General features: G+C 58.1%; 1 protein-coding gene across 1 annotated transcript; it reads left to right on the forward strand.

Annotated features, from left to right (window-relative positions):
• The first annotated feature begins 8866 nt into the window (after nucleotides 1-8866).
• On the forward strand, nucleotides 8867-16596 carry LOC123356657 (zinc finger protein RFP-like). The gene is made up of 7 exons (XM_045000046.1): nucleotides 8867-9820; nucleotides 12088-12183; nucleotides 12795-13025; nucleotides 13324-13346; nucleotides 13707-13822; nucleotides 14641-14700; nucleotides 15387-16596. Exons 1-7 carry the CDS (start codon nucleotides 9404-9406, stop codon nucleotides 15893-15895), a joined length of 1452 nt encoding a protein of 483 aa, XP_044855981.1. The 5' UTR covers nucleotides 8867-9403; the 3' UTR covers nucleotides 15896-16596.
• Nucleotides 16597-20835: the final 4239 nt, after the last annotated feature.

Genomic DNA, 20835 nt, shown 5'->3' on the forward strand with positions numbered 1-20835 from the left:
CCCTGCCCGGCTCTGACACCGCAGAGCGTTTACCCCGCGTCCCCCTGCCCGGCTCTGACACCGCAGAGCGTTTACCCCGCGTCCCCCTGCCCGGCTCTGACACCGCAGAGCGTTTACCCCGTGTCCCTGCCCGGCTCTGACACCGCAGAGCGTTTACCCCTCGTCTCTGCCCGGCTCTGACACCGCAGAGCGTTTACCCCTCGTCCCTGCCCGGCTCTGACACCGCAGAGCGTTTACCCCTCGTCCCTGCCCGGCTCTGACACCGCAGAGCGTTTACCCCGCGTCCCCCTGCCCGGCTCTGACGCCGCAGAGCGTTTACCCCGTGTCCCTGCCCGGCTCCGACACCGCAGAGCGTTTACCCCGCGTCCCCCTGCCCGGCTCTGACACCGCAGAGCATTTACCCCGCGTCCCCCTGCCCGGCTCTGATGCCGCAGAGCGTTTACCCCGCGTCCCCCTGCCCGGCTCTGACACCGCAGAGCGTTTACCCCGCGTCCCTTCCCGGCTCTGACACCGCAGAGCGTTTACCCCGCGTCCCCCTGCCCGGCTCTGACACCGCAGAGCGTTTACCCCGCGTCCCCCTGCCCGGCTGTGACACCGCAGAGCGTTTACCCCGCGTCCCCCTGCCCGGCTCTGACGCCGCAGAGCATTTACCCCGCGTCCCCCTGCCCGGCTCTGACACCGCAGAGCGTTTACCCCGCGTCCCCCTGCCCGGCTCTGACACCGCAGAGCGTTTACCCCGTATCCCTGCCCGGCTCCGACACCGCAGAGCGTTTACCCCTCGTCCCCCTGCCCGGCTCTGACGCCGCAGACGTTTACCCCGCGTCCCTGCCCGGCTCTGACACCGCAGAGCGTTTACCCCGTATCCCTGCCCGGCTCCGACACCGCAGAGCGTTTACCCCTCGTCCCCCTGCCCGGCTCTGACGCCGCAGACGTTTACCCCGCGTCCCTGCCCGGCTCTGACACCGCAGAGCGTTTACCCCGCGTCCCCCCGGCCGGCTCTGACACCGCAGAGCGTTTACCCCGCGTCCCCCTGCCCGGCTCTGACACCGCAGAGCGTTTACCCCTTGTCCCCCTGCCCGGCTCTGACACCGCAGAGCGTTTACCCCGCATCCCCCTGCCCGGCTCTGACACCGCAGAGCGTTTACCCCGCGTCCCCCTGCCCGGCTCTGACACCGCAGAGCGTTTACCCCGCGTCCCCCTGCCCGGCTCTGACACCGCAGAGCGTTTACCCCGTGTCCCTGCCCGGCTCTGACACCGCAGAGCGTTTACCCCTCGTCTCTGCCCGGCTCTGACACCGCAGAGCGTTTACCCCTCGTCCCTGCCCGGCTCTGACACCGCAGAGCGTTTACCCCTCGTCCCTGCCCGGCTCTGACACCGCAGAGCGTTTACCCCGCGTCCCCCTGCCCGGCTCTGACGCCGCAGAGCGTTTACCCCGTGTCCCTGCCCGGCTCCGACACCGCAGAGCGTTTACCCCGCGTCCCCCTGCCCGGCTCTGACACCGCAGAGCATTTACCCCGCGTCCCCCTGCCCGGCTCTGATGCCGCAGAGCGTTTACCCCGCGTCCCCCTGCCCGGCTCTGACACCGCAGAGCGTTTACCCCGCGTCCCTTCCCGGCTCTGACACCGCAGAGCGTTTACCCCGCGTCCCCCTGCCCGGCTCTGACACCGCAGAGCGTTTACCCCGCGTCCCCCTGCCCGGCTGTGACACCGCAGAGCGTTTACCCCGCGTCCCCCTGCCCGGCTCTGACGCCGCAGAGCATTTACCCCGCGTCCCCCTGCCCGGCTCTGACACCGCAGAGCGTTTACCCCGCGTCCCCCTGCCCGGCTCTGACACCGCAGAGCGTTTACCCCGTATCCCTGCCCGGCTCCGACACCGCAGAGCGTTTACCCCTCGTCCCCCTGCCCGGCTCTGACGCCGCAGACGTTTACCCCGCGTCCCTGCCCGGCTCTGACACCGCAGAGCGTTTACCCCGTATCCCTGCCCGGCTCCGACACCGCAGAGCGTTTACCCCTCGTCCCCCTGCCCGGCTCTGACGCCGCAGACGTTTACCCCGCGTCCCTGCCCGGCTCTGACACCGCAGAGCGTTTACCCCGCGTCCCCCTGCCCGGCTCTGACACCGCAGAGCGTTTACCCCGCGTCCCCTGCCCGGCTCTGACACCGCAGAGCGTTTACCCCTTGTCCCCCAGCCCGGCTCTGACACCGCAGAGCGTTTACCCCGCATCCCCCTGCCCGGCTCTGACACCGCAGAGCGTTTACCCCGCGTCCCCCTGCCCGGCTCTGACACCGCAGAGCGTTTACCCCGTATCCCTGCCCGGCTCCGACACCGCAGAGCGTTTACCCTGCGTCCCCCTGCCCGGCTCCGACACCGCAGAGCGTTTACCCCGCGTCCCCCTGCCCGGCTCTGACACCGCAGAGCGTTTACCCCCCGTCCCCCTGCCCGGCTCTGACACCGCAGAGCGTTTACCCCACGTCCCCCTGCCCGGCTCTGACACCGCAGAGCGTTTACCCCGCGTCCCCCTACCCGGCTCTGACACCGCAGAGCGTTTACCCCGTGTCCCTGCCCGGCTCTGACACCGCAGAGCGTTTACCCCTCGTCCCTGCCCGGCTCTGACACCGCAGAGCGTTTACCCCTCGTCCCTGCCCGGCTCTGACACCGCAGAGCGTTTACCCCGCGTCCCCCTGCCCGGCTCTGACACCGCAGAGCGTTTACCCCTCGTCCCTGCCCGGCTCTGACACCGCAGAGCGTTTACCCCGTATCCCTGCCCGGCTCTGACACCGCAGAGCGTTTACCCCTCGTCCCTGCCCGGCTCTGACACCGCAGAGCGTTTACCCCGCGTCCCCCTGCCCGGCTCTGACGCCGCAGAGCGTTTACCCCGGGTCCCTGCCCGGCGCCGACACCGCAGAGCGTTTACCCCGCGTCCCCCTGCCCGGCTCTGACACCGCAGAGCGTTTACCCCGCGTCCCCCTGCCCAGCTCTGACGCCGCAGAGCGTTTACCCCGCGTCCCCCTGCCCGGCTCTGACACCGCAGAGCGTTTACCCCGTATCCCTGCCCGGCTCAGACGCCGCAGAGCGTTTACCCCGCGTCCCCCTGCCCGGCTCTGACACCGCAGAGCGCTGACCCCGCGTCCCCCTGCCCGGCTCTGACACCGCAGAGCGTTTACCCCGCGTCCCCCTGCCCGGCTCTGACGCCGCAGAGCGTTTACCCCGCGTCCCCCTGCCCGGCTCTGACACTGCAGAGCGTTTACCCCGTATCCCTGCCCGGCTCCGAGTCCGCAGAGCGTTTACCCCGCGTCCCCCCGCCCGGCTCCGAGGCCGCAGAGCGTTTACCCCGCGTCCCCCCGCCCGGCTCCGAGGCCGCAGAGCGTTTACCCCGCGTCCCCCCGCCCGGCTCTGACGCCGCAGAGCGTTTACCCCGCGTCCCCCCGCCCGGCTCCGACGCCGCAGAGCGTTTGCCCCGCGTCCCCCCGCCCGGCTCCGACGCCGCAGAGCGTTTGCCCCGCGTCCCCCCGCCCGGCTCCGACGCCGCAGAGCGTTTGCCCCGCGTCCCCCCGCCCGGCTCCGACGCCGCAGAGCGTTTGCCCCGCGTCCCCCCGCCCGGCTCCGACGCCGCAGAGCGTTTGCCCCGCGTCCCTTCTGTTGTGGAAAATTGACCACACGGCTGATTTTAGATCAGACAGCCTGAGGCACCTTTATTTCATACAAGCACATACGCAGGGAGAGTCAGCATGGCCCCACGCTGCTCTCTCTCCCCTTTACAAATTTCCTCACGCTTATAAAGGCTAAAACCACAAACGATCATTCGATACATTGCCTTATTTGGAATTAGGATTTTGCAAACAAGCTCTTTCCCATGTTAGGTTTTCCCGGTTCCGGTGCTTTGGCAGTCAAGCGGGTGGTGTGACTCTCTTAACGACCCCCACCTTGCGGTGACGTTGTGCAAAGGCTCTTGCCTCATTCTCCTCGGCACAAGCTGAGCTGGCACATATGGGGCCCTCTTCGGTCCCTCTCCCTGGTTCCCCTTTCCCTGCTTTCTTGCTTCCCCAGGGCCCCTTGTACAGATCAACAAGTTTAGCAGAAGTTTAAACCTTTTGCTCTTACATAGCAATTGTTCTAGCTACCGGCCTGGGGCCTGCGAGGTGAGGGCGGGGGGTTAAGGTACGCTCAAAATGCTGGGCCTATCAGCGGGGTGGGGGGGATATTTTCCCTATCACTTCCTTCCTCTGACGTCACAGAGCGTTTACTCCGTATCCCTTCCTTCCTCTGACACCGCAGGGCGTTTACTCCGTATCCCTTCCTTCCTCTGACACCGCAGAGCGTTTACCCCGCGTCCCCCTGCCCGGCTCTGACACCGCAGGGCCTGCCTGTGTCCCTGTTCCCCAGTCTCATGTCTCATTCCCCAGTTCCCCCCCCCCTCCTCCTCCTCCTTTGCAGGCCCAAAGACCCCCGCAATGCAGGCCCCCAGTCCCGCCCCTGACAGCTTAGGGCCACGTTCCATTTTGGGTCTGGGGTCTTCATCCCACCCCTTCTGTACCCATGGGCCGGGTCAGGACTGCAGTCAGGGACGGGCCTTTCTTTGGTCTTTCGGTGTTTTCAGGGTGACCAGGCAGCAAGTGTGAAAAATCGGGACGGGGGTGGGGGGTAATAGGAGCCTAGATAAGAGAAAGACCCAAAAATCGGGACATCTGGTCGCCCTACGTGTTTATACCCCCCCGCCCCCCGCCCCTTTGCCCCTCCCAAGTGGTTGCTTGACTTCGCCGTGAGATAGGGGTTGAGGCAATCGTAAAGCGCGCTCTGAGTAACACTTCGACTGCTCTTACCTGTTCCCGTTGCGCGAACAAATCCCGCTGACCAGGCGGAAGCAGCATCGCAGTGTCTTTGTCCCGGGTTTACACGTCTTAGCGTCAGAGTATCCAAAAGTCAACCCCCAAAGTCAACCCCCGGCTAACAAACAGCCCTAGATACTAACACTGATTTCCCGGCCCGGTGTCACAACGTCGTTTGTATCTGAGGCACCTGTGCGGACTCAACTCTTATTTTGCCTCACTCCAGCCCTTGGTGCTTTTTCGCACGTCACTGCTCGTGTGTCGAACTTGGTGCTCAAATATTCACTAGGGGCCGTATACGACCTCCTATTAAATCCTTCTCAGAGGCAAAAATCTGCTGTCATTTTGACTGAACATAAGAACGGCCAGACTGCGTCAGACCAATGGTCCAGCTAACCCAGTATCCCAGCTTCCCACCGTGGCCAGTGCCCCAGAGGGAATGAACAGAACAGGCTAATCACCTAGTGATCCATCCCCTGGCGTCCACACCCAGCATCGGGCCCTTTAGGGACACCCAGCCAGAGCATGGGGTTGGGCTAATAACCATCGGTGGACTTAGCCTGAGGAACTTAGCTAACTCTTTTTGAACCCAGTTAGAGTTTCGGCCTTCACAACCTAATGAACATTTAACTTCCACTCCGAGCTTCATTGATTTCAAGCCTTGATTTGACTGGCAGGTCGCAGCGCAAGTGGAATTCAGAAACCTCGTCAGCATTCATCCCTAATTCCCACTCACCGGGGCTCTGATTCGAGCGGATCAAAACATTCAGATGTCAAAAGACGGCTTCTCTGTGACGACGTGTGCAAAAACGTTCCCGCCGTCCCACCGAGTTCCAGCTTGGACCCACACGTGGGTTGTTCTGGGCCACGGCTGGGCTCTTGCATAAGACCCCCCCCTAGTAGGGTCGTGTGGCTGGTTTCAGATCTCTCGCCCCTTCCACGGTGAGAAAGAGATTCATGACAATATGAACAGCCAGCGTCTGCCTGAGTCTGCAGGCAGCCCCCCGGACTGCGAAGCACGGCAAGCATTACAACCCGGGTGGAGGTCTCCTAGCTAATGGTGGGGGTGTGGGGGGGGGGGGGGGGTTCTGCTTTTCTGGATTCTGCTGGTTCACACACCCCGCTTAGCAGAGGTGCCCACTCTGTTAGCAGGTATTTAGCACCCACCAGCAGCCAGCCCCCCCTGATACACCCCTCCCCCTGGCCAGCCCCATCAATCAGCTCCTCCCCCTCCCTCCCGCACTCAGGGAAGGGGGTGGAGCTGGGCAGGAAGAGGTGGGGCCTTGGGGGAAGGGGTGGAGTATGGGGCAGGGCCGGGGACGGAGCAGGAGTGGGGTGAGGGTGGGGAAAGGAGGAAACCAGCACCTGTGCCACTGAGCTCCCGTCCTTCATTCGGACCTGCAGGCTCCAGGGGTCAGATTTTCCGGTACCAAGGTGATATTGCACTTGTTACACCAAGAAAGTAAAAACCAGCAGGATCTTATTCAAGGAGATAAGGCAACGTGCTGCATTTATTCCCTCTGCGGGAGAGAGATCGCTCAGTGGTTTGAGCATTGGCCTGCTAAACCCGGGGTTGTGAGTTCAATCCTTGAGGGGGCCACTTAGGGATCTGGGGGAAAATCAGTCCTTGGTCCTGCTAGTGAAGGCAGGGGCTGGACTCAATGACCCTTCGGGGTCCCTTCCAGCTCTAGGAGGCAGGTATATCTCCATATATTAGTGTGAGTCAGAGTCAGCAATCAGGTACAGCTATAACATTTCATTCTCTCACACATGCAGACACACAGAGCTCTGCAAGGTTATTATAGTTACCAGCCTGGAGGTTGCTCGTGCCAGGTGGCCTGGACACGAAGATGGAGCCGAGTCTTGTCAGATGCGCATCCGATGCTCCTGGAGGGTGGTTGCAGAACCAGACTCCAAGTCGTCTGTCTTTATAGGAATTTCATCCTCGTCCAAATCCGTAGGGTTTGCTTCGTCGTGCTGTCTTCATGTTCGAAGTGATCATCAGTCACCGTTCTCACATTTGAAGTGATAGTCCATCATGCAGATGGCACAGCAGTGACGGCTTGTCGTTATCCTGTTCTTCATCCCCTTCGTCCTTGGGGTAGTTGGGGGTGAATTCTGGTTTGCCCTACGGGGTCATCCGGTTACCTCCATCCTGCGCAACGTTCCTGGGTGGTTGTTATTTATCAGGCGGGCACATCAACCCTTTATTACTCATTCAAACCTACATTTACAATCGCACCCTATTCCACGGAACAGAACTATTCTCAACTCACTGGGGCCTGACAGACGCCAGTGAATCTCCCCCTGCCACTTGTCACCCCTGCAAAGAAAACAAGATAGGAATGTAAAAGTGGAGGAACAACAAATCTTGTTCCTGAATTCAGAAAAAACATTTGTAACCTGTTGTTATCTTCTCTCTTTTAGGACAAACTCTTTGTCGCTGAATGTTTTTCTACAATTAGCACAGACCTTGCAAACTAACAGACCTGCTTCACTTAGCACAAATTCAAGCAGCCTGAGAGAACAGGCGGAGAGACATGTTTCTTTCTAGTAATACAAGCCAAATCCGGGGGTTGTACTGGACCACATTTTCCCAAAAATAATTAATGTATTAATTGTTACTTTTAATCCGACACACTTGCAGTAGCTTTTATTATTATTCTATGTATTATCTGGATCATTCTCGTACCCCCAAAAGCCTGATCAAAGATCCTGGCAGAGATTTTTTTTTTCACATCCCCCGTCCAGTCTAAATCTGGGATACTGAATTAGTGGGTGAAATTTTAATCCTGTGTAAAGCATATAAATAAATAAATTAAATAAGGCAGAAAGGCAGATTAGGTTACTCAAGTGTAGATTTACATCTCAGCCTCAACTTTGAAAAGCAGAGAAATATGGATTTCCAGGGAATACCTACTCCATCTCTGCTACAGAGTCTGTGGAACTCCTCGCCAGAGGACATTGTGAAAGTCAAGACTATAACAGGGTTAAAAAAAGAACTAGAGAAGTTCCTGGAGGACAGATCCATCAGTGGCTATTAGCCAGGCTGGGCAGGGATGGTGTCTCTAGCCTCTGTTAGCCAGGAGCTGGGAATGGGCGACAGGGGATGGATCACTCGGTGATTCCCTGTTCTGTTCATTCCCTCTGGGGCACCTGGTGCTGGCTGCTGTCGGCAGACAGGACACGGCTGGATGGACCTTTGGTCTGACCCAGTCTGGCCGGTCTTATGGACACACTCCTAAAACCATTGTCCGCAGGACACCGCCCCAGCTCAGCTATGTGCCTGTGACAGAAAGTGGTCTATGCGCTGCACCCCATGTATCCATCTCACTCGCCCTGCAAAGCAAAGCCTTAATTCTGACCTCAGCAGAAATGGCTCGTGCCTGGAACCCAGCCAGGGCCCAGCCTGCTGAAGGAGCAGGAGCGTGTTAAGGATTTTCCTTTCCAGCCAGAGGGCTGCAGCCTGGCAGTGGTGAGCTGCAGCCGGTTCACACCGGTTCGCGAGAACCGGTGGTTCAATTTAGAAGCCCGTTTAGAACCGGTTTAACAAAAGCTCTAGCAGCTCCCTACCCTTCCCCTGGCCCCAGCTCACCTCGCTCCGCCTCTGCCTCCTCTTCTGAAGCTCCTCCGGCTTCTCCTCCCCCTCCCCAGCTTCCCGCGAATCAGCTGTTCGCGCGGGAAGCCTGGGAGGGCTGAGAAGGAGGCAGCGGCTTCCACCAGGTGAGCTGGGGCCGGGGGCGCCGCTGGAGGAGGGCTCCAGGCGCCGCGCCACCCGGTGAGGTCGCGGCCGGACCCGGGGGCTGGGCGGCGCGGCTCCTGCCCCCCGGGAGCAGCTGCGACCTCGCCGGGCAGCGCGGCGCGGCTCCTGCCCGGGTCCCGGGGTGCCATCAGGAATGAGCGAAGGGGCTGGATGGGGCGGCAGGGGGCAGTCAGGAGACAGGGAAGGGGGGTGGATAGGGCACGGGTCCCGGGGGGCGGGCTGTCAAGGAACATGGGGGGGTTGGATGGGGCAGGAGTCCCGGGGGGGGCATGACCCCCCTCACGGGGTGAGGAGGCGGGAACCGGTTGTTAATATTTTGGCAGCTCATCACTGGCTGCAGGCATAACAGCTCTGCTTGGCTAGAAGTGGCAAGCGTCTCCCCTAATCACTGGGTGTCTAACTAACACAGCAAATATCATGAGACTGAGCCAGAGCAGCCCCCGTGTAAATGAGAACCAGATATTTGAAACACCGATTCCAGCTTAGCCAAGTTTTTAGCCTGCGAGTTTCAAAATATCCCTCCTCAAACACCTCCTCCGGCAAGCTCATTAGCACCGGTGGATGCTGGCCCCCAGGGAAGGTCCTAGTGACCCTCTCCACCAGCACGGGGGCTGATGGCAGGCGGGGGCAGATCACACTTTGATCACAAAAGCCCCCGGGGCTGGGAATGTTACCGTCCAGGGGGCTTGTTCCAGTGCCGCGAACAGCATGAGTCAGTTCCAGGAACGGAAACACCCAGTTCCTGCAGCAGGTGGAGTGAATCTCTGAGTTCAGGAAAGTGAAACTTACCCCCCTGGCACTGGCTAGACAGGAGCCATGGCTGCAGACGGCCCCGCACAACGTCTCCAGGCTGAAGCCACTTGCCCCATCTGTCGGGAGTATTTTAAAGACCCGGTGATTATAGACTGTGGGCAGAGTTTCTGCAGAGCCTGCATCAGCCGCTGCTGGGAAGGGCTGGACACAGACGTCTCCTGCCCTCAGTGCGGAGAAACTGCTCAGCAGAGAAACCTCACACCCAACAGGCAGCTGGCGAAGGTCCTAGAAATAGTCCAGCAGCTGAGTTTACAGGTAATTGCGGATGCAGGACGGGAGGGAGCGTGCAGGGAGCACCAGGAGCCTCTCAAGCTGTTCTGTGAAGACGATCAAACCCCCATCTGCGTGGCGTGTGACGCATCCCGGGCTCACGCCGCTCACACGGTGGTTCCCATCCAGGAGGCCGCCCAGGAGTACAAGGTAAGGAATCGCTGCCCCGTCTAATTCAGTCTAACAACGACAGGTTAATTTCATCCCAACTGGCTGATTAGACTCCATTTCTCCTCCCGGCATCTTTCTGGTCTGTAAAGCCCTCACTGTATGGACAGTGATACGGAAAAAAAAATACACTGGTAGGCAACCTATGGCGCGGGTGCCGAAGGCGGCACGCGAGCTGATTTTCAGTGGCACTCACACTGCCCGGGTTCTGGCCACCGGTCCGGGGGGCTCTGCATTTTAATTTAATTTTAAATGAAGCTTCTTCAACATTTTAAAAACCTTATTTACTTTACACACAACAATAGTTTAGTTATATAGTACAGACTTATAGAAAAAGACCTTCTAAAAACATTAAAATGTATGACTGGCCCGCGAAACTTTAAATGAGAGTGAATAAATGAAGACTCGGCACAGCACTTCTGCAAAGTTGCCGACCCTGGTCTAGAGGGATGTGACGTGAGAGGCAGAAATGAAGGCAGGACAGATGACTGATGTGGGTGACGTTTCTCTGGGAAGCTGGGGCGCCATTTTCAAATCACTTCCCTCTGGGGAAAAAAGGGAACTAGCCACCCAGATGAAACTGTGAAAGGATCAGTGAGGTTTCGGCCACGTGGGCTGCAGGCCAGTGTACCTGGGAATGCTGCCTTCGGACCGGAGAAGCAGGACTTGTATCACAGTCTGTATCATCCCTGCAGCCCAATCATGAGACCTGACCTCCATTGGGCTGGGCCGTGCACAAACCAGGGTGAGGGACAATCCCGGCCTTGTGCATCTGCCAGAGTCCATTGCTTCTGGGAGCTTTGCTAGGAACGGCGGGGTAGCCACCCAGAGGGCATTGCAAATGAAAGGGTTTGGATTCGCATCAAGCAACCGTTCTCAACACAAATCACCTGCCCGAGTGCTTAGCTCAGTTCTGTCCAACCCGTCCAATCCCCCGGGGCTCAGGGCTGTAATTCAATGGGAGTTGGGCTCCTTTGAGCATCCCAGACGGTATTTCTAACCCCGGTGGCTTCTGGGGTTTGTATCACTTTGTTAGTTAAACCTTCTAAACAACTGGGGTATTGAGTCACCACGTGAGTCCAGCTTTCTCCACTGGTTTAACTCAGTGGAGGAAAAGGACAAATAATTCTGAGCTGCCTGAATATAAAACACTCCCAGTCTCCATTCATGAGGATTCATTTCCTTCGTACCAGAGGGGGAGCCACGTTAGTCTGGATCTGTAAAAGCAGCGAAGAGTCTTGTGGCACCTTATAGACTAACAGACGTTTTGCAGCATGAGCTTCCGTGGGTGAATACCCACTTCTTCGGATGCATGTAGTGGAAATTTCCAGGGGCAGGTATATATAAGCAAGCAAAAAGCAGGCTAGAGATAACGAGGTTAGTTCAATCAGGGAGGGTGAGGCCCTCTTCTAGCAGCTGAGGTGTGAAAACCAAGGGAGGAGAAACTGGTTTTGTAGTTGGCAAGCCATTCACAGTCTTTGTTTAATCCAGAGCTGATGGTGTCAAATTTGCAGATGTGTCCCTGATGTCAGAAAGGGCTGACAGTGGGACGAAGTGGGGCTCTTCTTAATGGTTCCTCTGAATACTGTGTGGGGGCCTCAGTTTCTGGCCGACCCTCTGTCTCCTGGCAACTAATGGCCAGGCCCTTCCCCCCTGCGAGGGGATGCTAAAGGTGGGGGAGAACAAAGGAATCAGGTAACCTCCTGGCCCGGGAAAGAGACAAAGGCCAGAGGAGGAGGGGCCGGAGGATGAGACAGGTTGGGGCTGGCTGGGACGGGAAGTGAGGGCAGACGTGGGGGTCTGGCTCACTGCCCCCCAGAATGGACCCGGCCGAGGGGTCCCGTTCGCGGTACCTACAAGCTCTGTTTTAGCCCGTGTTCCTGTCATCTTAATAAACCTCTGTGTTACTGGCTGGCTGAGAGTCACGTCTGACTGCGCAGTGGGGGGGCAGGACCCTGTGGCCCCCCCAGGACCCTGCCTGGGCGGACTCGCTGTGGGAAGCGCACGGGGGGCAGAGGAGGCTGAATGCTCCAAGGAGAGACCCAGGAGGTGAAGCCGTGGGAGCTTCTTGCCCTGCAGACAGGCTGCTCCGAGGGAGAGGAGGCTCCCAGAGTCCTGCCTGGCTTGGTGGGGAGCAGTTCCAGAGCAGCGCCCGGGGACCCCGGGACAGACAGTTCATCTACAGAGTCTTGGGTGGGAAAACCCCCACCAGACACAAGTAAACAACCAAAGCATTTCTGTTTCACCAGGAGAAGCTCTGGGCCCATTTGGAGACTCTGAAGGGAGAGAAAGACAAGCTGGAGGGATTTAAAGTGACTGGCGAGGGGACAAGGCAGCAGTATCGGGTAGGTCCCCATGGTTATTAACCTGCAAGGAGCCCGGGAAGGGAGGTCTCCTTGTAGGCAGATTCCTCTGTGGCCTGGGGGAATGAGGACGTCTTGTGTGCGTTGCTCCGTGACCAGGGATTAGAGTCATGTGGGCAGCCACCCAGGTATCGGGGGTCTCGCAGGATCAGGCCCACCTCATATTCTCCAGAAGCTAAGCTCCCGTTCCAAGGACTGAGATGATTTCCAGCCCTCGTGGCTTTCCCAACTCTCCTCCCAAGCTGAACGGACTGTATCCCAGACAGCGCCGTCAGCCGGAGCCCGCAGGCATTTCTTGCGCTGTTTCATCCTTTTTTCTCCTCCGGCATCTCCGCCTCCTGCTGCTCTGGGTCAGGGCTGAGGTAGGTCTCTGCCGACACCGCGCCCTGCCCCTGTCAGACCTGGGCATATCCCATGAAGAGAGATTCGGCTCAAAGAGGAAGGTGTTACGAAATCCGCTCCCTAGTAACCGCTGCGTAGAGTCGTGTGTCTCATGTAAGGCAGTTCTCTCCCCTGCACGCTCAGCACTTACGAAAGACCCTAGACTGTCTCTATATGTCCCGTCCCCACCCCCCCTTTTTTTAAAAAAACAGATACGGACAGAAAACGAGAGGCAGAAGATTGTGTCTGAGTTTCAGCAAGTGAAGGCGTTTCTGGAGGAAGAGGAGCGACTCCTGCTGGCCCAGCTGGAACAGCTGGACGAGGAGATTGTGAAGCTACAGAACGACGACGTCGCTCAACTCTCGGAGGAGATTTCCCGTCTCGGCGAGCGGATCCGTGAGCTGGAGGCGAAGTGTCAGAAGCCAGCGAGTGAATTCCTGCAGGTGAGAGTGAGGTAAATACCTCCCAGGTCCCGACACAGGGGCAGGACAGCGGGGGCACCGGGGTCCAGGTGTCACCGCTCGCAGCGTCACTCAGGGTGTGCGCGTTGCTGACGTGAATGATTGTTGCTCTTGGACGAGTTACAGGCTCATTCCTGTTCGAGATGAGATGACCTCAGCCAATGCACGGCCCTGGGGCCAGGGCAGTGCCTCTTTTCCCGTTAGCTGCAAAATCCCTTTCCCGCGTCCCCCAGCGTGTGGCGTGAGGGACTGAGCTTATTTTTCTCTCTCCCTCCTCTAGGACGTCAGAAGCACCTTGAGCAGGTACGTGGGTCTGGCTCCCTCCCCCTTGTGCTTCACAATGCTGGGAAAGGGTTTGGGGACCCTGCGAGCACCACATCTCCCCGAGGCTTTACAGCAAAAGGGGTGGGGCAGGGTCACGTCTCTCTGGTGACCTTAATCCTCAGGCCCTCGCCTTTCTATACAAGACTCTGCAATTCTCCAGCCCGTGACCTCTTTCATCCTCGGATCTGCTCTCGGCAGGCCAGGTCGCAAGGATATTACTGGGGCCGCTCGGAGGCTGGGAGGAGAGGATTTCTAACTCCAGGCTCCACGGAGCAGCAACTTCCCAATTATAACGAGCCGGTAAACGAAATATAATCCTGTGAAATTCCCTCTCCCCAGATGTGAGATGGGGAAGTTCCAGCAGCCAGCGGAGATTTCTCCGGAGCTGGCAGAGAGACGCGGCGATTTCTCCCAGAAAATTTTTGCTCTAACGGAGACTCTGAGGAAGTTCCAAGGTACCAAGAAGGAACCGAGGAGGGGAAATGAGGGTGTGTCTCTGAGACTGTGGGAGGAGGTGGGCTCTGGCCATTTGCTTCGTCATTATAGCATGTACCGATTTAATAAAAACCAGAAAGCGGAGACACTGAGCGGATGTAGCAGCGGCCCAGGATGTCTCACGGTGAGTCCCTCTGTGAGCTTTCGTAAAACCGTGAAGGTAAAAACATAGCAGCAAAATGTGGGTGCCTCGGTTTCTCTCTCCCAACTACTGAACTGCAGGGCATGCGCGCCAGAGCCGGGTATCACCCACTGCTCCGTGGGATATGCAGCACCTCGGAGAACCAGGCCCCGGGGCCTGAAGTTTGGCCCCTAAAATGTAGACCCTAATTTACAGGTCACTTTTGAAACGTGGACCCAGCCCATCCCTGTGCTCCGGCCCCGTGTGGCAGCTCGGGTGGGCCAAAGGTGCAAAGCCAGCCCACGGGGAATGAGAGAAACCGACTCGGGGGGCCGGGAGGCAGAGGGAACCGGAAACCCCTCTCCCACGTCGTATCTGCTCGGGGGGCCGGGAGGCAGAGGGAACCGGAAACCCCTCTCCCACGTCGTATCTGCTCGGGGGGCCGGGAGGGTTAATGGGTGTTTCTGTGGAGGTGAGATGCCTGAACGAAAGCGAAAATAGAAAGTGTCAGATTCTTTGATTAAAGACCTGGGCGCGGTCCCTGTCCCCCTGCCAACGTTTTCTCTCACGTAAATTAAACCATAGTTCAGTCAGCTAAGAGTGGGGACGCCTCTGTAAACATGAGAGCCTGAAACCTCGTCTCTTTTCCCTCTCCAGACACGCTGCTCTCCGATCTGGAGCGAAAAGGAGGGGAACCCCAAGAGACATACACACCAGGTGAGACGCCACACGGAGATCATCTTTCACAGAAGAGGAAAATCCCTTGAAAAGATTTTCCCGAACTTGTCGCTCAAGTTACAGATCAAACCAGTATTGACCATGGCACCCCTCAGCCCCCACACATAAAAACACTAATACGAATGAGATCCCGAGCAGAGGTCAGACGAACAAGCCTGACGCCAGCTTTGGTGCTGAGTTCACACCCACGCCGATGAACCTCCACGGAAAGCCCAGGCCCTTAGCGCTGACCCTGCGGCTTCCGCACACGTCCACATGCCTTTGAAATAGCCACTTCAGAGGGCTGCCTCGGGCCTTGAGAGGTTCCCCTTCCCGTCTCTTCTCCCAGGCCAGGGAGAGGAGAAAGGGGCCAGTGTGCAGCTTCCCCCGGGGGTTTATATCCGGCGCCTCCCTCCTCTCACTCCCCTCCCTGCAGCTTCAGGTGCTGCCCGAGCAGCCCCAGTAGGGAGATGCAGCTGGAAAGAGGCAGTTTCTGAAGCCAGCCAGGCTGAGAAACGGCAGAGACGTCTCTGTCTGGGGCACCTGAGACTGAGCCGAGGCAGCCCCCCAGGATCCCGGCGGACTGTCCCACCCAGAATGGGGCAGACGGGGAGTGTGAGGAACAGTCCCGTCCTCGCCCAGGGCTGAGGTCTGCGCCTAACGCTCTGCTTTTCTCTTCCCCGCAGCGAACGTGACTCTGGATCCCGACACGGCGCATCCCAAACTCATCCTCTCTGCGGACGGGAAGAGCGTGAGATGGGAACACAGGCGGGAGGCTCGGCCCGACAACCCGGAGAGATTCGACCGATGTCCCTGCGTGCTGGGCTGTGCGGGATTCACCTCCGGGAGACATTGCTGGGAGGTGGAGGTGGGGGATGACGGACGCTGGGCGGTGGGGGTGGCCAGAGAGTCTGTGAGGAGGAAGGAACGGATCAACCCTAACCCCAAGGAGGGGATCTGGGCGGTGGAGCTGTGGGGGGATCAGTTCCGGGCTCGCACCTCCCCTATGACCCCCCTGGGCCGGGTCCCCAGCAGGATCCGGGTTTGTCTGGACTGTGAACGGGGGCAGGTGGCCTTTTTCGATTCTGGTACCGAGGCCCCGATCTTCACTTTCCCGCCGGCCTCTGTCCCCAGGGAGAGAATCCGCCCCTGGCTCTTAGTAAGATCGAACGGTGGGGTCAGGCTGTGTCCCTGAGATGGGGCGTGCGGGTGCGAATAGCCCACGGGGGACCCTGAAATCAGCCTCTCTAGCCTCATGCAACCTCGTCTCCACGGCCTCTGCCTGCGGACGATCTATCTAGGGTGACCAGACAGCAAGTGTGAAAAATCGGGACGGGGGTGGGGGGTGATAGGAGCCTATATAAGAAAAAGACCCCAAAGTCGGGACTGTCCCTATACAATCGGGACATCTGGTCACCCTACATCTATCATACAGATTCTGTCACCCTGTGGGCTAGTTAGGATCTTAGGTCTGGGCTGTCAAACTACAGGGACCAGGGACTGATCCCGCTGGAGAAGCCAACCTCATTGCCCCAGGGATTGTCCGGCCTGTTTGTCACTGTCCTCTATGGTCCAGGAGGACTCTGGGGAACTGGGGGCGGGACCCACTGGGAATGGTAAAATGGGCTCCTCTAGCCACAGTCGTCCTAGTCTCTGTGACCCTGGAGGACTCCTCTCTACCCAAGACCTAATACCTCATCTCTGTGTCTCCTGGAAGCGCCTCCCCGTCCCTCCCTCTCTGCACCGGGGACGGGCAGCTGGGGGCGGGTGTGAAGAACTCCTGGCCCTGCTGGAGGAGCAGATGTGGGGGCTGCGGGGTCAGAACTGATGGGGAGGGGTGGGCAGGGGACAGAATTAATAGCTGGGCTGGGGACAGGCAGATGTGGGGGTGGCAACCAGCAGGGACACAGAATTGATTAATGGGGATTTGCGGTGGGGAGAAGCTGGAGTCCTGCACCAGCAGCCTGCCTGGGAGAGGGAGACCCAGGGACTCGGGGGGTGGAGTGGGGGTGACCTCCAGCCTACCAGGGAAGGGATGGTGTTCTCAGTGGTGGCAGATGACAGAACAAGGAGCAATGGTCTCAAGTTGCAGTGGGGGAGGTCTAGGTTGGATATTAGGAAACACTATTTCACTAGGAGGCTGGTGAAGCACTGGAATGGGTTCCCTAGGGAGGTGGTGGAATCTCCACCCTTAGAGGTTTTTAAGGTCAGGCGTGACAAAGCCCTGGCTGGGATGATTTAGTTGGGGTTGGTTCTGCTTTGAGCAGGGGGTTGGACTAGATACCTCCTGAGGTCCCTTCCAACCCTAATCTTCTATGATTCTGGGAAGGATTTGCATGTTTGGGGGGTAATTTAAGTAAATAGGTGTCAAAACTGGATTTTATTGAACTGGTGCATCTGCTTGTGAGGATGCGGCTCCATGGATTAAAAACTGTTTCTCGGCAGATGTTTCAGTCCATTTATTGAAAGGCGCCATATGCACACTACGAAATCTGCCCCCAGAGAATGGCCACAATGCTTCAATCCACTGCTCGGGCACTCACTAGCCACCCCTTTGTTGTGAGATTTTTTTGTGGTGTTTGAACAATGACAATGATCAATATCTCTCAGCACAAACTCTCAGGGTGAGAGCTCGAGTCACACCCCGCGAGGCCGAGACTGCAAGGGGGAAGGAAGTTACTGCCCTGCCCGAATGATCCCTGCAGTGATGGGAGATACCGTCAGGAGAGGCAGAGGGCGGGAGGTGCGGGAACACAGCTGGGAACCTCCTGGGTTTGCGGTCAGAGCCCGGCAGCTGAGGCTGAGAACTGGGAACTCCCTGCATCAGAGCCAGAGCCAGACAGGAACTGGCCTAGGAGCGTCGTGTGAAGCTGCCCATCGATCTATCACAGTGTCCTGTGTGGGGACGACAGAGACTGTCTCTGCCCCACTCCCCCCACACTCCTCCCTCCACCCGGAGCTCTGTGGATTTCCTGCTCTGGGGGTGTTTGCATTGGTGCCTGGCTCCCAGCGTCGCTCACGGCTCCTCGGCACGTCTCTACCTGTTTACAGATGTTGCTGGTTCAGGCGGGCGTTGGGCGCAGCCAGGTGCTGGGCTGGGGGTGAAAGGTCCCGCGTTGGGCTGGGCTGGGACTGGGGACAGGCGTCCGTCTTTGTTCCTCCTTTGAAACAACCAAGTAGAATTTAGTTTCTCGCACTCCCCGTGTCCTGTGCATTCAGTGCCACCCGCTCCAGAGCTCAGGGGAAAGGTAAAGGCCATGCAAACATGGTCTGGGATGGAAACACACTGCGAGGTCACCCGAAGAACCGCGTCCCTCTCATCGGCTCCTCAAACTGCCCACAGAGATAAACCTCACTCAGCTCCGGTGTCTCCCCCGACCCGAGCACAAACCAGGAACATCTGCCAGGATCCCGCTCCCCCACCCTGGGGTAAACCAGATGCAATCCCACAGGAACCCCTTGACCCGTCTACACCCGCGTGAAGCTGTTGGGAGAGGAGAATCAGACCACTGGCCTCTAGGGGTGTTAGCAGGAAATACACTGACCCAGAGACACTCTGATCCCCGAGCCGGGTGTCAGCGCAAGGCCCCTGTCCTCACAACCGAACCGTCTGCCCCAGGGCAGCTCAGGCTCATGGAATCAGCGGGGCCGTTGGCAGCAGGATGAGGAACGGTGAGTACGATTTTGCAGGGCTGGGAATTGAGATCGCCAGGCTGGGGAGTGTCTCTCTGCTGCTCTTCGGCCAGTTCCTCCTCCTTTCCCCGTTTCGTTCTTGTCTGACTACACAGTCACTGTTCCCGCCGATCCCAGGATTACGGTTCATACCGTAGCGGCTAGAGGCTGCACCGAGGCCCTGTTGTGCACGGTATTGTGTTACACACACAGCGTGAGAGGCAGCTCCTAAGGGAAGGAGTTTCCAGTCTGAATCTACAAACCAAACCAAGTCACGATTGTGTCGGCGTCGGCGTCGGCATCTTTGTGCCCTTGAACCAGGGTTTCAGCTTCCGACGGGTGGGGAAAAAAACAGATTTTTCTTTCCCCAATTGACACTTAGAGGCCGTGCTGGCCTCAGTCGTCTGCGTGTCGGAGAGCTGGGAGGCCTCCCCTGTACACGGCCCCCTGGTCCATCTCCATGACTGGAGAACTCCCATCTGCACCTTCCGGCCCCCTCATCTCTGGGGCCTCTGAAGCTGCTCCCCACCCCCCTTTTCCATATGCTCTGGGGTTATTAAAGCTCCTTCTCGGCACCTCTTAAATCCTTCCTACCTACTGTCAATGCAGCGTTAACACCTGTTCTTCATCTCTCCCCCCTGTCAATTTCCCAGCGGCCCGTGGCGAGGGCAGGGGCCTGGGAGGTGCTGTCCCACTTGGCGGGGTCGTAGGGATATTAAAGAAGGTTTATATTAAACATGGTTTATATGAGAAATGATTTATTGATTGATTGTTAATTGATACTTTATAACTTAAGGTTTATGTTAGAAGTAAATTTGTGATTCCCAACATTTAGCCTCTAACCTGCAAGCCACCAGCTGTGTCTGTGTGAAGCCTGCTCAAAGAGATACTTGGTATAAAACTTGTTAAGCTCAAAGAAATACTTTGTATAAAACTTGCTAAACATTAATTAACTCTAAGTAAGCCAAAACAGTAGCTGTTATAGTGTATAGATAGAGATCCCCACCCTCTGTAAGTTTTCATCTCACTTTATCTTTGCTTGTTAAAAGACAGGGAATCTCACACAAATTGGTAACACCCCAAAAAGTAAAGAGACAGTGAAATAGATGTGATTAAGATAGAGAATGTAGGTGAATGAATGGTTAGGGAGTTACCAGCCTGAAGAATTCAGTGTTGGCTGAAGAAGGTGTCAAGTGGGATCAACCAGATGACCCCCGGAGGGCAAACTGGAATCCACCCACCACACCTCAAAGGAAGGAAAAACAAAACATCTAATAACATGGAGCCAGCCACCTGCTGATTGATTTAGCAACAGCAAAATGAAGCAACTCTCATAGGAATAAATTCCTATAAAACTGGACTCTAAAGACTGAGGACTTTGAGTCTATGGTTCTGCTGCCAGCCTCCAGGAGCATCAGATGCATCTGACACAGTCTCGGCTCCATCGTCATGACCAAGATACCTGGCCAGTAACTTGGCATGAGCAATGTCTAGGCTGGTAACTATAACACCTATAGAGAACCTGAATATGGGAGAGACTCTGTGTGTATGTGTGTGTGTGTGTAAGGAATAAGTAGTGATAGAAATAAGTAGTAAAACAATGTTGTTTGCTTTTGTCTTTTGTTTTGTTATGGTATTTACAATAAATGTGGCATCTTTGCCTTATCCCTCTTAATAAGATCCTGCTGGTTTTTATTATATTGGTATAACAGGGTCACCCCAGCACCCGCCAGGACCTCGCCGGCTTGTCGCTGTGATGAGGCCGTGGGGGTTTACTGGGAGGAGCCGGTGTCCAGCCCTCGGGTGCTGGGTGGGACCCAGGACACCGGGGAGTCCCCAGCTGAGCTCTGCAGGGGGAGACGCTGCCCCGGGACTAGGGGGGTTTCCCGCCCCCGTTGTAGGGTCCTAGTGTAGACAAGACGCTGCCGCCGGGATGGACCCCAGCCCGGACCCCAAAGCCCCCCCACGCCCTGTTTTGGGGACCACGGCAGGTGGCTCCTCCTCCTCCCCCCATTTGTGGGAACCATGCCCCCCCCCGCCCCGCCCGAGGGGGTTCCCCCCCCCGTGCCACTGTCTGGCAGCGCCTCCCCCCTGCTGTCCCCCCAGCTCCTGCCCCCCACCCCGGAGCCTGCCCCTTGCCCCCCTCCGCCCCCCGTTTTACCCCCTCGGGTCACGCTTTGCCCCCCCCCCCCGGTGATTGCAGGGAGCTGATGCGGGGGGGGGCGCGTCAGCTGCTGCTACTGAGGCTGCGCCGGAGTCCGGGCAAAGTAGCCAATCCGGAGCGGAACCGGAGTGTGTCTGATCCCACGTGAGTCAGATCAGCTGCTTCCTTCTCCGCCCCCGTGCGAGCAGCCGGCCCGGCTCCACCGCGCCCGGCTGGGAGGGGAGCGGGGACCCCACTGCACCCCCCGGATCTGTGGGGGGACCCCAGGAGCTGCTGGAGGAGCCGAGGTGAGGCTGGGA

This window comes from Mauremys mutica, chromosome 26, assembly GCF_020497125.1.
Source record: "Mauremys mutica isolate MM-2020 ecotype Southern chromosome 26, ASM2049712v1, whole genome shotgun sequence".
Taxonomy (NCBI): Eukaryota; Metazoa; Chordata; order Testudines; family Geoemydidae; genus Mauremys; species Mauremys mutica.

Coding starts and splice junctions, on each gene's coding strand:
- LOC123356657 (XM_045000046.1), top strand. CDS start 9,404: ATGGCTGCAGACGGCCCCGCACAACGTCTCCAGGCTGAAGCCACTTGC. Junction 13,026..13,323: donor CAGCGAGTGAATTCCTGCAG/GTGAGAGTGAGG, acceptor TCCCTCCTCTAG/GACGTCAGAAGCACCTTGAG. Junction 13,823..14,640: donor GACTCTGAGGAAGTTCCAAG/GTACCAAGAAGG, acceptor TTCCCTCTCCAG/ACACGCTGCTCTCCGATCTG.